At 41.9% G+C, this 17,153-nt stretch overlaps 1 protein-coding gene across 1 annotated transcript in view; it reads left to right on the top strand.

Moving 5' to 3' along the window:
- SLC9A9 (solute carrier family 9 member A9) overlaps positions 1–17,153 on the top strand; it is a 550,188-nt gene that overhangs the window by 176,710 nt on the left and 356,325 nt on the right. The window contains exon 6 of the mRNA XM_084751783.1: positions 3,003–3,108. Coding sequence (XP_084607909.1) covers positions 3,003–3,108 — 106 coding nt within the window. The remainder of the gene's footprint in view (positions 1–3,002; positions 3,109–17,153) is intronic.

Raw genomic sequence — 17,153 nt, 5'->3', positions numbered from 1 at the left:
CTCCCATCCCCACCTGCAAATGCTGCCAGTTGGAGCAAATGGTTCAAATGCACTCAGGGGCTGAGAGTAGATCTCTGCCATTTACCTGGTGTGATTAATAAGACCCTCCCAGCTTGAATAATGAAATTGATTCTATCCTTGGCTTTTTAGAAAGGAATCCGGCCTGCTGCCGCTCTAATTCATGGCCTCTCTCTTTCTATCTTCATTTGTTTTGTTGTTAGATTCTAGCAGTGGCTTCTTTTTTTTTAAGTATTAAAGAAAAGGCAGGATGCGTTGACAGATAAAACTTATCTGTGTGTATAGTATGTGGTATATTTTATGTCCATGAACAGCAAGAAGGCTGATCATGCCAATTAGCGTAAGCCTCACTTCACACGCTGACCAGTCTTTTGGTTGTTTTATAGTGAGACTATTTGATATCTATTGTCCTGGCAGTTTTCAAGTATGCAACACATTCATTTAAATGTGTTCACCATATTTTATAGTTAGTCCGAATCCAGAGTTATCCTTTCTGTCTCTCAAGCACTTCTTCAAGTAGTATGGGGGTGATGTCCCTTCTTCTCTGCCCTTCCAACACTTTCTTGCTTATCCAGTCACTAAACAACATGCTACTGGCAGCACAGTGCTGTGGGCTGGGAAGACGAGAGCCAGTAAATGGGTCGTGTGTAAGGACTGTGGTCAACGGATCGGCTATACCTGCAATGACAGATGTGTAGACCCAGCAGTGTGTGTGTGAGAGAGAGAGAGGCGGGGGGGGGGGGGTGGGGAGAGAGGGAGAAAGGGGGGAGGAGGAAGAGGGGGATGGAGAGAGAGAGAGAGAGAGAGAGAGAGAGAGAGAGAGAGAGAGAGCGCTTGGAGTTTGATTTCACACCTCTCCCTTTGTTGGACAAACCCATCTTTTACTGGAATTACTAGGGAGGCCTCGAGCCACCTCTCTATTCTGCCTCTGTTCTGCTGTCTGAGCTTTATGTCCAAGTTCAAATTAGAATGTGCCAACCCTCTTACTAAAGACTGTTGCTGTTTAATCCGCCAGTATGGCAAATTATTACTGCAGCATTTTTCTAACCCAGTGGCAATCAATCAAGACACAGACACCTGTTATATTTTTAAATAGCCTTAGTTAACCTGGGGCAGGGCAGATATTAATCCCCTAATCTACTTCCCATAGTGGGCAGGTATAGGATACCTGCCCCAATCCAATGCCATCTGGTTCTAATAATTTCTATTTCTATCAAGGTACCTCCCATCCATAATCCCATATACTTGCTAGTGTTCTTCATCTGGGCCAAATCCTCCATCCATGCCAGCCCTATGCTTCTCCTCCACCTAATCCATGGTGGCCTTCTTTCTTCCTCTCTTTGGTCTCTCTTCCTCCCAAGATTCTCTGTCTTCCTTAACCCTGGAACTTTAGCTGGGGCCCATCTTATTTGCCCTGCCCAGGTGTGATGGCCTTTTATTGGTCAAACAGGTTAGGCTATTAGGCAAGGTACAGGTTGGTCACAGAGACAGCAATCAGTAATTAGCATCAAAATACATCAGACCAACCTCCAACAAAAGACTTTCAATTGCTTCCTACAGTGGCAAACAGGAAACCTCCAAATTTCTTGATTACTTGCAAAACCTTCACACTTAACTCATGTCCCTTGCCCTGCCCCCAATAGCACTCTGTTTACCACATATATATTGGCGTCACCCTTCTTGAGAGAGGAAAGAACAGAAGTGAAAATACCCATTATGACTTAATTTTTTTTTACTATCAGTATCATCTTGTACCTCTCTCTCTCTCTCTCTCTCTCTCTCTCTCTCTCTCTCTCTCTCTCTCTCTTTCTCTCTTTCAGCAATCAATTCAGTGGGTCATTTTCCTAATGAGTGCTGCTCATGCTTTCCATAACTGTCTCGAATATCGAGACACCAGGTAGTTTTAAGGAGCACAAATGAATAATCACTGTGTGACATCTATTGCCATAACAGATTCACAAAGGCTCAGTGCTAAACAGCGTGCAGTAACTGAGTGAGTCCTTCTCTGGAGAACACTGAATCTGTTTTTATGGCCGAACATGCTCTCAGGAGCAAATGAGAGCCAGGATCTGGCTGCCTCTCCCTCCACACTGCAGTAGGGCACTGCAACAATATTCATTTGTCCGTTCTTTCATGCATGCATCAAATAATTATTGCACGCTGCACAAATAAATAGCAAGGGTTGCAAATTGGACCCTATTCCCAGAGAGCTCAGTCCCTTCTATCAGTCTGTGATTTGATCCAAATGCTAGGATCATAAAGAAATGAGCCAGCTCAAAGCTGATGTCAGGGGATTCAGAGGGACTCCCTTTTTTATTTATTTATTTATTTATTTTCATTTTAAGGCTCTTCAAGAATGAATAAAAGGATCTACGGAAGCAAGAATATATGTGCTGTGTTCCCCCTCCCTCTTCTCTGTCTCTCTCTCTCTGTCTCTCTCTGTCTCTCTCTGTCTCTCTCTGTCTCTCTCTGTCTCTCTCTGTCTCTCTCTCTCTCTCTCTGTCTCTCTGTGTGTGTGTGTGTGTGTGTGTGTGTGTGTGTGTGTGTGTGTGTGTGTGTGTGTGTATGGTTTTGGGGAGCACACATAAAGAATGAGGGAATGATGGAAATAGATGCCAAAGACATTTCTGCCCCTTTAGGAGAAGTCCACTGCAAAAAAGAGAGTTAAGAATCTACAGTGTGTTTGGAAAGTTGCAGCAAGTTCAATGTGTCTTAAGAGGAGCAGCAAAGGATGAGCCACAGATGCAGAGAGAGGTGTCACTGGAAAGTAAGCACGGTGCAGGCAGATAGGACTTCTTCACTCCAGGGTGGGGGCGGGAGAATGGCGTACTACATTGTATTTGAATGAAGATCTCTTGTTGGTACGGACGGTGAGTTTGAGAAGATCGGTATTTAACGAGTGCTTATAAAAGGGGAACCACAACCAAGACACACTTCTTGGCTATGTCCTATCTAACTTGTCGTCTGTATGTGTGTCTTCCTAGTGACGGTGCTGGCCATTTTCCATGAACTGCACGTGGACCTCGACCTGTACACACTGCTGTTTGGGGAGAGTGTGCTGAATGATGCAGTGGCCATAGTCCTCACGTAGTAAGTACCAGCCTTTGCCCGGCATCCCTTTAACCATGCTTCATCCTGAAGGTGTTCCCTCCTGTCTTTAAGAGCATCTTCCCTCTACAACAGAGCTACAGCACTCATATAGCTCTTAAGGTATTGTTGTCACAGAAGATCTCCAATAATGAGCACAATTCATTAGGCACCTAATATCTAATACTGTTAATGGCTTTCACACTCCCAGCTTATTACAAGATACTACCCAGAGGGTAGCAGACTTTTTTTTTTTCTCAGTGCATATATTTAGCTGATTCACTGAAGGGCTCCTAAGATGCTCAGGAGTGAGCTTCCTCATTTCAAATCCATGCCGCTTAGTATTTTCCTCCTGTTAGCTGCCTTCCAGATAACAGACAGACAGAAGCTCTGGGATTTAGATTTTGGCAGCTGGGGACCTAAAACTCAGGGTCAGGACACTTTACCTTCCCAGTGCAGATCCAGCGCTTTAAGGCAGGCCCAGGGTGCTAACCCTTCACACAGCACGTGACCCTGGAGCTGTCTCAACTCAGTGCGGATGCCAGTTCCCTTTGTGCTGAGGGGTTTCTTCCCAAAATGAGAGCCGGCACACTTTCTCCACCTCCTCTTTTGAGATGCAGCCATTTATGTTTAATAAATGCCACGCAGGCAGCTTTCGCTGGATCAGAGGTCTCTCTGTGGTCTGAGATTAAGATCAACATTTTGGGCAACTGTCAGATATCCCCCAGGAAAGCTGCTATCTGATAATTAAACGTGACAACAGGATTCTATTCCCGGTGCTAATTACTTCAAATGCAACTGAAAATGTATTGTAGGGTAACAAAAGATTTTTTTTTTTAAAGGCAGACTTCAGAGCAGGGAGTGAGAGGCAGACAGAGCCTGGCAGCCCTGCCAGCTGGTTTTCCAGTTTCCTTTTGTTTGCCAGTTGACATTTCCTATGGCTGCCTCCCTCCACTGAATTCAGCCACATTTTACCTGGCCACAGAGATAGGGTCTTTTCCTGTGTTACAGGAAACCACTGGCATTTAAGAATAAAAACAAAAGCCACGGACAGAGTCATGAATGAGAAAAGACGCTTTGAAAGCAACATCAAGAACCACTAATTAGAACACCAAGAATCCCTGTCCCAGAAAATACTATCATTAGAGAAATATTTTGAAGAACAAAAATTGAAAAATCTGCTGAGTGTTTCAATTTTACTTCGTGGGCTGTCAAATTGTAAAAGGCCATGCCAAGCAAAACCACTAAAGCACAAAAGAGCTGGGAGACCCGCTCGGCTCCATCCAAGGCAGGCTTGGCCTCTGCCCAGCACTGACACAGTGGCTCCCATGAAAATAAGGATGTAGGGATGAATGTTATCCTGTTCAGTATGAGACCCGAGCACTGACAACTACTTACTTTCCGCCTCAAGCCCACCTATGCCCCCCTAACTGAACGACACATATCTAAATATGGTCTTAATCATAAAGTGAATGCTCCCCCCTAGGCATAAATAATACATTAAAGAGTTGGTCCTCAGCTTTGTAAGTGCTATCGAAGGAGATTCTGGAAATTATAGGAGGCAGAACCCAGGTGGAGGAAGAGACAGATCCCTGGAGTCTGGTCTTGATGACATAGATTCTGAACCCTTTCTAGTGTTCTCTCTCCCTCTCTCTCTCTCTCTCTCTCTCTCTCTCTCTCTCTCTCTCTCTCTCTCTCTCTCTCTTCTCTCTCCTCCCCTTTCCCCCTCTGCTTCCTGTATGCCACAGGCATGCACCAAGTACCCCTGCTGCCACAATGTTCAGCCCAAACACATGGGTCAGGCAGCCAAGACCAAATGCTCTGAAACCATACAAAATTAATCTTTTTACTCCCAAACTGGCTCTTTCAGGTATTTTGGTCACAGTGACAAAACATATTTAATACACGTATTTTGACAAGGGTATCTTCCTTTCTGGGCAGGAAACAATTGACATTCTAGCTGAAGCCCCACAGTCCTCAGCTTTGCTATTCTGGCACTGTGAGGAGTAAACCCAGGGAGCTCCTACTAAAATAAAACTGTATCCGAGTGAGACTATTTGACAAGCCAAAGACCACACATTAGGATCTACAGGATCTCTGCTGTGGGTTTGTATGACTTCCAGCCAGAATGTGTAATGGCCTCTCCGTCCTCCAGCATTTCTGATGGCCTGCCTGCCTTACACTGTTTTCTATGTGTTTTTCTTTTTACTTGTTCATTCATTTCTTTTAAAAACTTTTTTGGAAAGTTTCATAATAAGTACCATATATGTGTGTGTGTTTATATATATATTCACTTCCTCTCTCTAGCCAACTCCTTCCATGCTCCCATAATATATATATACATATATATTATATATATAATTATATATTATATATATGGTTGCATATACATACATACATACACAACTTTACATGTAAATGTGTTTAGGCAAACCACTTGGGATTGAAAACCAATCAGGCCTTTCCCTCAAAATGAATTCTCCTTCTGTCAACATTCACCAATTGCCTATAGATTTTTTTATCTAAGGGAAGGGCCTTGTGAAATATCCTTCATCAGTGTTGGGATGTTAGTCGGTTTTCTTATTGTGCAGGCCTTGTTTAAGGAATCGTATTGAGACTTTATAGGTGTACCTTCCCTGTCATGTCTAGAAGACATTGTCTCCTAGAGGGCATTCTGGTCCCTCTGGCTTTTACCATCTTTCTATGTCCTCTTCTGTGATTTTCCTTCAGCCTTAGGTATAGGGGTTGTGTTGTGAATGTATCCGTTGGAATTGGGGAGCCTGTGTCATTTATTCTCTGCATTTTAACCAGCTGTGAATCTTTTAAATAGTCTTCATCTGTTTCAAAAGAGCTTTCTTTGATAAGGGGTAGGAACTACAGTTGTTTATGGTTTTAAGTATTTAGAAAACAGAGATTATATTGGTTTAGAAAAATTGCAGTAGTAAGTTCTCTTCAGGCTTCTATGACTTATTCAGCCATGGGTGGTCAGGTAGGTTGGACAAATTGAGGCGAGACTTACCTGCAAGTCTCTTCCCTGAGAGCTGACTTCCATAGCATCAGAAGGTGCCACAGGGAGAAAAACAGTTAAAGGACCTACCCAGCTATAAAGCCTACCAACCACAACAATGATGAGCCTTGCAAGACATGCCAAATGGTGCAATAGTGGCATTATTTTTCTTGGGAGTAACCAACCGTTGTCTAGTTGGACTCAAGGCCCTCTCGGTAGGAGGGAATCATGCCTGATACACTATTGCTTAGTTTCTATCTTACATGATGGTCACTTCACATTCTTTCTTGTTCACATCTCCTTCTAATGCCCATCCCAATCTCTCTTCCAGTCATTTTCACATCCTTGGGGAAACCTGACTTTCTCACTAACTGTTCATTTATTCCTTTCACTCTGTATGGACCCACATGCAATACATTGATAGCCTCTGAGTGCTAGGTCCAAGAATTCATACCAAAATCCCTCTTCTTGTGTTGTTCTCCAATCTCCTGGTTCTGCCTAGTAACATCTTCCATGTCACTCTTCCTTCAGGATCCACTTAGCTTACAGAGCTGGGACTTCTCCACCCTCTCAGTTCCTTTCCAGGTGGCATTAGATTTGCATGTATATTTGACTTCTAGATAGTAACTCTTCGAAAACAGAGTATACATACTTGAGTGTGTATAAAAAGAACAAATGAAAAACTTCTTTTGTGTTTTGCCTTTATTAGTTGCACCTTCAGGTGATTTTCAAGTTTGAGAGCAGTGACAAGTGCTGAGGGCATAGCTGAGTTAGAGAGCATTTGACTAGCATCAAGAAGGCCTGGTGTTCCACCCCTGCCATCAAAATTTTCTTTACAAAGAACAGATATAGGGCTATTCTTTTGCAAGCATCATGGAACAATAAAAGTTTTCAATTCCAATGCGAAGATGGATATACATGGATAGTCTTTCCGATTATTCACAAAGGTTACTCTTCCAGATCTTCATAGCTGTCTAAAAATATCATACTGAACCCTACAGATATAATGTTTTCTTACTATAAACATATAATTATGATGAAGTTTAACTTCATTGTAGATTGGGTAAATTATCAGCAATACCAAATAATAGAAAAAAAAAAAAAGAACACTTACAGCAATGCACAATAACAAAGAGCTCTTAAAAGTTATCAACTGTGTGTTTTTGGAACCATCTCTTCAATATTTTCATTGTACTTGACCATGGATCAATAAAACTGAAGAAAAGCAAAACCATGGATTAATGTAGACTACCATAATAAACCCAAATCATTAGCGACTATGGGCCTCAACAGGGTGTCTAAAGCCTTTTGGAAATAGGCTTCCATATACCATTCCCTTCATCAGTCATAGAATTTTACCTAAGAATTATCTATTCCTTTCTGTTTTAATACTTTTCATTTTTAATTGTTAATATTATGACAATAGTGTGCTCTAGTATTTAGTGACATTTTTATTAAAGATGCTTTCCTCTGATAGTCTTTGAATCAAAATATTATAATTAATAATGTTTCTTAGGTTAAATGTCCTCTCAATTTCAGACAATTAATTTATAATTGAGTTTGATTTCCCCATCTCTCTTATGTAGCATAAGATGATGAATGCCATGTCATATTTCTGTGGTTTAAAATGATCCAGCAATTCTTTGTACTGAAATAAAAGTAACTTCAATTACAAATTCAGGACAGAAGTTCTGAAATTAGCTCATCTCTGACCCATACTGTTATTTCTAGTACATAGGAATACCCTTCCCAAGTGTGTGCATACTGGCTCAAAATGAGTGAATTCTACATGATGGATTTGCCACGTTAAATGAACTTTAAAAGTTGTTAAATAGACTTTGAAATAAGGCAAAAGACCGAGCAAAGAGATCTGGAAGGGGGTATGCATGCTTGAATTCTGAACAAAGACATTAATTTCAGAGGCAGCATGGCAGAATCGAAAGAAGCCACAATTAGAAGTCAGATCTGGTGTCAGGGTCCCCATTAATTAGCCGTGCAATCAGCACAGTTCTCACAAAGCCAACCCAGACCATTGTAAGCAAATAGACTGAGAGCTGATGGCAGTGATCAGCAGCCATAGAAATAGCTCCGTATCAGGCCCCATGAACTGAGCAGGGCCCTCGCTCCTCACTCAGCTCCTCACGGTGAGTTCCCTCTGTTGGATAGAAGGCAGCTGCCTCATGTGTCAAAAGAGGGCAAGAACCCAAGAACTGTTGCCTGATCGTTCCCAGCCTGAAGTTTTGCTACCCTTTGTGGATTCTAGAACAGTTATTGCTTTAGCTGTGCTCACTGAGGGCAGGGAGACACCGCCTTACTCGCGCATCTATAGGGCCATGAGTAGCCTCACTTGGAATCACAAAGCCAGGAGATGGGAAAAGCAGAACTGTTGTTCAAGTAAAATTGGCATGAATAAGGGGAAAGTAACTACTGGATGGAAACAAAACAAAAGTTAACACAGCAGAATAGTGGTTTTCTACAGCCCCTGGTTGTCTGGGCTTGTTTGCTCATCTTCCTACACATTGTAAGAGCAGTTGTTTAGTACACAATACAAAACTATCCCAAGCAATAAAGTAAGCAATACAGTGAAAATCTCTGTATTTCCTTAGTCTAGGAAGACTCTGTGATACGTATATTTTTCTAATTTATCTCATCATTCATATCAATCTCTGGTGTATCAAACTAGCAAATATTCAAATCTTAACAACTTAAGATGGCATTGTCATATGCAGAGAGTTAGTTTGAGAAATTGGAAAGCTACTATGTTATTGACAAAAGAGAAAGGTGGTACAACTTTCACAAAGGTAATTCAGTATTATTCACTAAGATTCATTAGGCTTTGAGTTATTTAATCAGGGACTACGCTTCTAGAAACTATCCTAGGAAGTATTTGAGGCCATGGAGTTGTGTACAGTGGTTACCAGGTGGTTCGGCAAACTTTCTTCATTGACGTCACCTATGCCACACATTTAAAAATGATTTTCAAAAAGGAATTATATTTATGTAAAAAGATAGCATAATACATTTTAAGTAAAACAAAGCAACCTAATGTATAATATTTATATCTAATAAATAGTATCTGTACTTAGTAAATACTAGGAAAATGAAATATATGGTAAGATCTAGATTGACTACAGAATTCTAACCAATTACAAATCAAATTCAAGGTCAGCCTTAGTTATACAATGAGACTTTGCCTCAAAACTCAAACTCAAAACCCCACCATATGCGGATATGGAAACACATATGCAATGTTTCTCTTCTGGTTTGTTTCTATTGCTGTAATGAAGACCATGAGCAAAAGCAATGTGGGAAGAGAAGGGTTTATTTGGCTAACATGTCCTGAGCACAGTTCATCACTGAGGGAAGTCAGGGCAGGAACTCAAACAGGGAAGGAACCTGGAGGCAAGAACTGGAGCAGGGACCATGGAGAAGTGCTGCTAATTGGCTTGCTCAGTTGACTTGTTTATATAATGTAGGATCACCTGCCCAGGTGTGACACTGCCCGTAGTGAGCAGGGCCTTCCGGTACCAATCATTATTCAAGAAAATATCCCCACAGACTTGCCTACAGGCCAATCTGCTGGAGGCATTTTCTCAGTTGATGTTTCCTCTTCCTTGATGACCTCACCTTGAGTCAAGTTCACAACAAAACAAAACAAAACAAAACAAAAACCAAAACCTAACCAGACAGATTATCTATAATAATTATATATAAATTTTATATCTTGTTATATCTGTATTTATAGAGAATTGTGAAGATATAGTAAAGTACTTTATGCTATTTGTATGTAAATTACTTATATATCATATATAAAATACATGCTATTTCCATACAAATATAATTTATATGTTTGAAGTGGTAAGCACAGCACTGTGCTGGAGAACATTCTTTTAAAATAATTCCACGGTGCATAAATGCCTCCAAGTTTTCTTAGAAATAAGCTAAGGGCTTCCTTAAAGAGCAGGTTCTCAGAGGGTAACAAATACACTCTAAGTGCCTTTATTCCTTGTAAAGCAAACACTGATAAGGTAGTTCAGTACAGCTCATTAAAAGTGAGAGAGATGGAGCAGCCATTTTCTCTTTCTAAATGAGAGTCCTGTGCTGCTTGGAAGTTTGGGCTAGAAAATGCCATGGAAAGTGCGATGCCAATGATTGGTTGGCACTTAACCACAAGTGATATTTTCAAAGACCACGATCCTAAAAATCTGTGCTTCTTAAGGGGAATTTAACATGAAAGCTAATGGGATGCTGTGGGACGCAACCATGGAACTAAGAGGAACCTTGACATGTTATCCAGCCATTCAACCAAACGTGACCAGCACCTATACACGCAACCTATCGATTGCCTGGACTCAGTCACCCATTCCTGCCCTCAACGAGTTGGGCAAATAATAGCTCTCACAGGGTTTAATATGGCTAAGAATTTCTCTAAAAGTCAATTGAGAAGAGCGATAGAGTTTGGACATAAAAATAGGTCCCCACAGCAATGCTATTTATATTCTTACTAATATCATTTCCAAGAAGAATGCAGATGCCTTAACAAGCAAGTTAGACCTTTCTCTGCCCCCCCATAACACAAACTAATTGTTTGGCAGTTTCTCCAATAATTACTGAATGAGTCAATTAGGGCCTTTGCAGGTGCAGATGGAGGCGTGTATTAATCCTCTCATTAACAGCTTTTCCAGAGGATGTATGTTTAATAGTCTTTATTGTGCTTCTTCCAACTGTTTGGAAAGCCCTGCTAGCTGCTCTCACTAGCTACATGTCTCCCGTTGGCTCCTACTGGGAAACCAGGGAGTGATAAGAAGGTTTGCGTGGCTGACGAGAGCGAGCAGAAACTGCCATCGCAATCCAGCGGTACCACTTCTCCTGAACCTGCTTAACTTAAAAGTCCATTCGTTGTGTCTTCACACACCTTTCTGAAGGTGGCTTAGAAATTAATTTTGGCTTGGAAGTTGATGATCAGCCTGGATCGCATTTGGTTTGATGGCTGTGTAGACAGATACTCATGTGTTACGTAATTAAAGGAAAACCAATGTACGGCTCATATTGCCTGAGGACTCCTAACCAGGCAATGGATTCTATGCTAATTTCATTTCTTAAACGCTAGGTGGTGTCACATGTTAGGAATGGAAAAGGCTCCCTGGGCTCTTAAAACAGGACCAAAGCCACCATGCTCAGCTGACAGCTCTAAGTCAGACCTTCCCAGTGGGGGAACTGCACACCTGCCCACAGCTGCTCTCTTGGGTTTTGCTCACTGCTTATCTCTGGTTCCTGGTTCCTGACCATGACTTTGCCATCTCCTTTACCCAAGCTCTTAATGCCCTATCTGCTCACTAAGATCTGACCTTGGCTTTATCCTGTGACTCTGGCCCATCTCTTGACTCTCAGACTAGATCTAACATTTGCTTGCTACTTCTGTGGAACTCAACCCCACGATGGCTTGGCTTGCTCCTGTGGTCCTATGAATAACAATATGGTCTACAGGGTACTATGAATAGCAATATGGTCTACTAAACATTAATAAACAAATATTGTGAATTCATATTGATGGTTCCTTATGTCAATTCCATTGTCCTTTAGTTCCCTGATGTATAAGCCAAATGTAAGTCACAGAAACACAATTAAAATTCATGTAAGCAAAGGAATTTGTCAACCTATGCATCAGGACTGAGTTGACAGGGGCTCAAGGTGGCTGTTTCCTTTTCACTCATCTTCCCAATTCATCAAGTGCAAGCTTCTATGTTTGCTCACATTGGTAGATCACTTATTTTGAGAACTGGGAGAGGATCTCTCCAGACATAAGCACTTTTTGTTTTCACTCAAAAGAGCACTTCATTTTCCCAGTATCTTGCACACCAATCACAAAGTCTCCAATTGGCTCTGCCTACATTGCAAGATCTCCCCTAGAGCAGTCGCATAGTCCTGCAAGGGAATCAGGACATGGTCGGTCAGATCTGAGTCATGATCCCCAGGCTTAGCCTGGTGGCTTGTAGTCTGTTTGTGAGAAAAAATCAGTTGGAGGAGGAAAAGTCTAACGGACCTTCCAAAGCTGTAGCCGCCATAGGCACCATGAAGTGGTACATTGAAATGAAGCAGAAAGCAACCACTTGTGCTACTGTGAGCTTGAAGACATGTTCTATCTCAGAGAGAAAACTTTCTTGTCTGCATGTAGAATTGAAGGATAGAAAAACAAAATCTGTACGTCATAAACAAGCAAGCAAAAACTCCCAGCAAGAATCGGAAAGGCCCACTGTGCGTGGGTGCATGCCCTCATGGAGGGTCAGATGCTCTTTCACTGGAGTCCCAGTCCCCACCTTTTGATAATGCAACTTTGGTGAGAAAAAAAAAACTGAATAAGGTCTGGACCTTCAGAATGCTCATTCGGTCACATCTGCTATTCCACTAACATTAAGGACTGGTGAGGAAGTTTGGCATTGACCTGGAGTTCAAAAAAAGAAAAGCCTTGGCCCGTGCAGTGTAAAATCCAAAATGCAACTCTGTAAATCAACAAAAAAATGTGTTGAAGACAACTAAAACAATGTTCCCACCCAGACTCGGCTCTCACCACTAAAATGATCTAATCTTGTTCCAAAGTGATACTTTTCTTGCCAGGGTTGTGGAAATCCTACAGGAAAAATAGAACAACTCTTCCTAAAAATGAGCTCACACACGCAAAGGAGCAAGCCACCAAATGACACAGCTCCACAGGAGAGAAAAGCCAGGAATCAAGAAGAGAAGGGACCAGCACCCAAAGACACAGAGCCTGAGGAAGATTATAAAATGGGCATATTAAAAAGAACAGAGAAAGCCAATAGAAGAGTAGGAAAGGTGAGAAAAGAAAAGTTCAATGAAAAAACATGGAGCTTGGCCAATGAAAATGCAAATATTGACATTAAAAACTCAATGGATGACACAAATGTCATATTATCTACCAACTGGCAAGTGGAAGATGAAGTTGACAAATGATCTAGAATGAATGTAGCACAAGCTTAGAAAATATGACTGGTTGGTTAAAAGATGTGAATAATGGCATAGAAAGAAATCCAGAAGACATCAGTAAAAAATTTCCGAAGGAGAAATGAAAGGGAATGATGTGAGGCGGTATTTGGAGAGATAGTGAATAACAATTTCCTCGAGTTAAGGAGGCAAACTGAAGTATCACGGAATGTTCACAGCTCGACAAGTAGAAACTAATCTATATTCAATACCTTTTAATTTTTGGTTGTTTTGAAAGTCCCCCACCCCCTGGATGCATTTGACCCGATAGTAATTCATTAAGTAGGAAGCCTTGAACTCTAAGTGACTGAGACTCTACCAAATGGACAAAAGAAGAAACTGTAAAATGTCTTTAAGGAATCACAAAGAGGGGTGGTGAGAATAACTAATGGGCTAAAAGTGCAGTGGCTAGTCCAAGGTGTACGTCCCCATGAAAAACTGTACCTACCAGAATAGTGGGTAAGAGGGGAGGACATCCTATTGAAACTTTAGGTGTGAGAAGCCTGGGAGAAAGAGGAAATGGAAGGATCCAGAGGGTCCTGGAAAACTACAGGCGAGTCTGGGCCCTGGGCAACTGTGGCAACAGCCAAGGGGAAAAAATAGGCAGTAAAAACCTTGAACCCCTACCCGGACTAGCCGATGGACATTCTCCACTGTTGAGTGGAGAAGGAGATCTAACTTTCACACAAACTCTGGTGCCCCATATTTGAACATGTCCCTTGGACGGAGATGCCTGGTGGCACTCAGAGGAAAGATAATAGGTCACCAAGGAGAGACTTGATACCGTATGAGCATATTCAGGGGGAGGAGGTCCCCCTCAGACACAGACTTAGGGGAGGGGAGGGGAGGGGAGTAGGGGGGAAGTGGGAGGAAGGGAGGAATGGGAGGATACATGGGATGGGCTAACAACTGAGATGTAATATGTATAAATTAATAAAAATGTATTTTAAAAAAAAGTGCAGTGGCATAAAGGCCAGTAAAGACAAAATGCAGAACTTAAAAGCAACCAGAGAGGTAAGATCAGTTTCTCAGTGTGAAGGTCACTCACAGTTACTATTTGCCTGAGAATAGTGTCCTCATTAGGAGTAAATGCATCCCAAGAAGAGAGGGAAAAATGTGTCCAAGGTCTGCTGGGAAATAACCAATAGCCCAGGATGCAAATTCAATAAAAAAATGTAATTTAAAAATAAAAATGAGATATACTTTCAAATATAGTTTGCTATCTGTATGGCATCAGTTATAGATCTTCCAAGGGGTATAATTAAGTAGAAATAAGAGGCTGAACTCAGTAAGAACTGAACAACAAAAGACATTAAACTCAGATATTGGCAGAAAGACTCATAGATTACAGTGAGGAATGCCTGGCAGATATAATTAAGATGAATGGAGAGCGGGGAATCAGGTAGAGAGCAACTCCGAACTCCACTACAATAGCCAAAGACAATGGGCATTAAGTAGCCGACTGGGGAGAGATAATGTGGGCGCAGTAGAGACACAGCAAAGGCCACTTTATTGCAGCACTCCAGATTTCACTCATGCAAACATTTCTCAAAATGATGCAAAAGGGTCTGAGAACAGGCCACACTTCCCTACTTGGTGCAGAGTTGCTGAAACCAGTAGAAGCCTACTGTGAAATTGTGGGTACTCTCATCGTTTTGGACCGCTCAAATGGTACCTCAGGCTGGGAAGCTGGGTCAGTCTTCTGCTGCACCTTGGTACTATGTAATAGCAGCTTCACTTTACTCTTAGCCCACAGTTTGAGAACCTGTCCCCTTGCTTAGCAGCCCCATGCCGTGGCCCTAGTCTAAGCCCAGGAAGACCAGCCATTCGGTCACAGAATGAGATGCCCTAAGCAATCGGCACATGAGACAGAGGTAGGACCAGAGTGGTTATAATTAACAAAAAAGATTACTGATCCATGGGTGAGAATACCCAATCTGGTGTGATGGGTGAAAATACCCAATCTGGTGTGATGGGTGAGAATACCCAATCTGGTGTGATGGGTGAGAATACCCAATCTGGTGTGATGGGTGAGAATACCCAATCTGGTGTGATGGGTGAGAATACCCAATCTGGTGTGGTGGGTTCATTTTGTTCCAGGAGTCAAGCTAATCAGGATTCTTAATCAGCATCTACTCTATTAATTTACCACAGGAGAGCCCTGTCATTGAGATTTCAAGAGCCCCTAAGATCGTATGGTATGAGCAGGCTTTCATGTACCAGGTCGCATACAGCAGCTAATACTATGCAGAGATGTATGTGGTACACAAGGGGATAGGTAGAGGTCGGCTGGCCTGTTAGTCGGCTATCTTTATCTTCATCATTCATGCACAAGAAGTTACCTTCTAATAGGACCTGAAAATTTGAGTTCTTGGCAACCACCACCTGAATACACAGTAATATTTGGGATAACTCAAAGCCACTCCGAAGTTTGGCAAGATAAATAGAACTGGTCCTTTCTCCACTGCAGGAAGCTGTGATGACGACCTGCAGTGTTCAGTTCTGCGATTCTTCTCCTTTCCTCCTTGGCTAACCAATTCTTCATCGATGCGCTGCGCTTTTGTCATGATGCATAAGCTGTTCTTGTCTCTGTCTAGTGTCCTTCAGTATCTGGTTGGCAGAATTGCTAGTGCTTCCTGGTTTCTGATGCTGCCATGACCAGTGAATGACATTCACTGATAGGACAGTGCCCAGTGGTAGGCGGCAGAGTCCATACAGGGTAACAGGCTGCATAAGACGAGAACAAAGCATGATGTTTACCTCATATGAGGCAAAGTCCCCAAAGACTAGACAGCTTCTAGTGACAATGTGATACAAAATACCGAGCCGTAAATTTTTAGCGGGATATCAGAGACTTAGAGTCTAAAGGAAGTCAAGACTCTCACACCAGGGGGTAAAAGGAACAACTGAATAAAAAGGCAAAACTCTACAGTTTCAGAGCTCTAGATTAAGACTTTTTTGCACAAGGCATGTTTCGTCTCAAACAAACTTAAGTTTGACTTCTCCTTCTGCACAATCAGAAGAATATCTTTTATTTAAAGCACTCAGTTCTGAATTTTCTATAATTGTTTTAAGGAACAAAAAGTCAATATTCAGTCATAATTTCTGCCCAAATTAAAATCCTTCTTGGCCCAGAGAATATAATCCCTTCATATTACTTGGGTTTCATAATGCACTGACATGACAGGCTTGTTACAGGTCTGACGTGGGTTCTGCCTTCCTGGGGCATGCGATGTTGAGGAAATCTGATTAAACTTTGGGAAACAGCAGCTGTCCTATGATAGTGGATGAACACAGGACCCATTTTTCAGAGCCTGACTGCAAGGCCTGGCACCCTCACCAGCCATTGGATGATAAATGAACCATCTCTAAATGCCCAACTCCTGTGCTAATAGCTTTAAAATCTCAGCTGTTTATGAGAAAAAAGTTGGGAGCTCTTACCAATTTCTCTGTCCTGGGGGTCCACAGATACATTGGGTTTTTTTTCCATTGCTGAAGTGGTAGGCGGCATTGAAAGGCAAGGGGGGGGGGAAATCCATTCACCCTTTGCATGTTCTCTGTGGGTTAGCAACATCATGCCTCTCATTTCAAAATGTAGTACCGTGGGTGCTCAGTACATTTTTACGTGAAGTGAAATGCAGACACTCTCTGCTGCATTTCCATGTTATAAAAGAATTATAATGCAGTTTCATCTGGTATTTACAGAGGTGTGGAATTCACAACGGATATATGAGCTTCATAGATGGCCAAAGGACTTCTTTTCCAAATGATGGGTAAACAGTCAAATGTGACCAAACGCCATGAATGCGAGTGTCATAGTTGAGGGTGTTGATTTCAGAGTCTTTACCCTACCGGGTGTTCGTCTCGTCTTTCTCCATTCCTTTCCTCACATGGTTGCTTCTGTGGCATTTGAATATTGATTTTGATGTGAAAGGTGACCACTGAGATTATACGACATTGCCCACTCTTGCAGCTGTTTACCCTTAGTCTTTCCTTATCATGTTCACAGGGAGACGTTATAAAAGAAACTGGGTGTTATTTT

Source organism: Acomys minous (genome assembly GCF_964271855.1).
Source record: "Acomys minous genome assembly, chromosome: 13".
NCBI lineage: Eukaryota > Metazoa > Chordata > Mammalia > Rodentia > Muridae > Acomys > Acomys minous.
The sequence above is the reverse complement of the archived record's forward strand: the minus strand, read 5'-3'. Positions and strand labels throughout refer to the sequence as shown.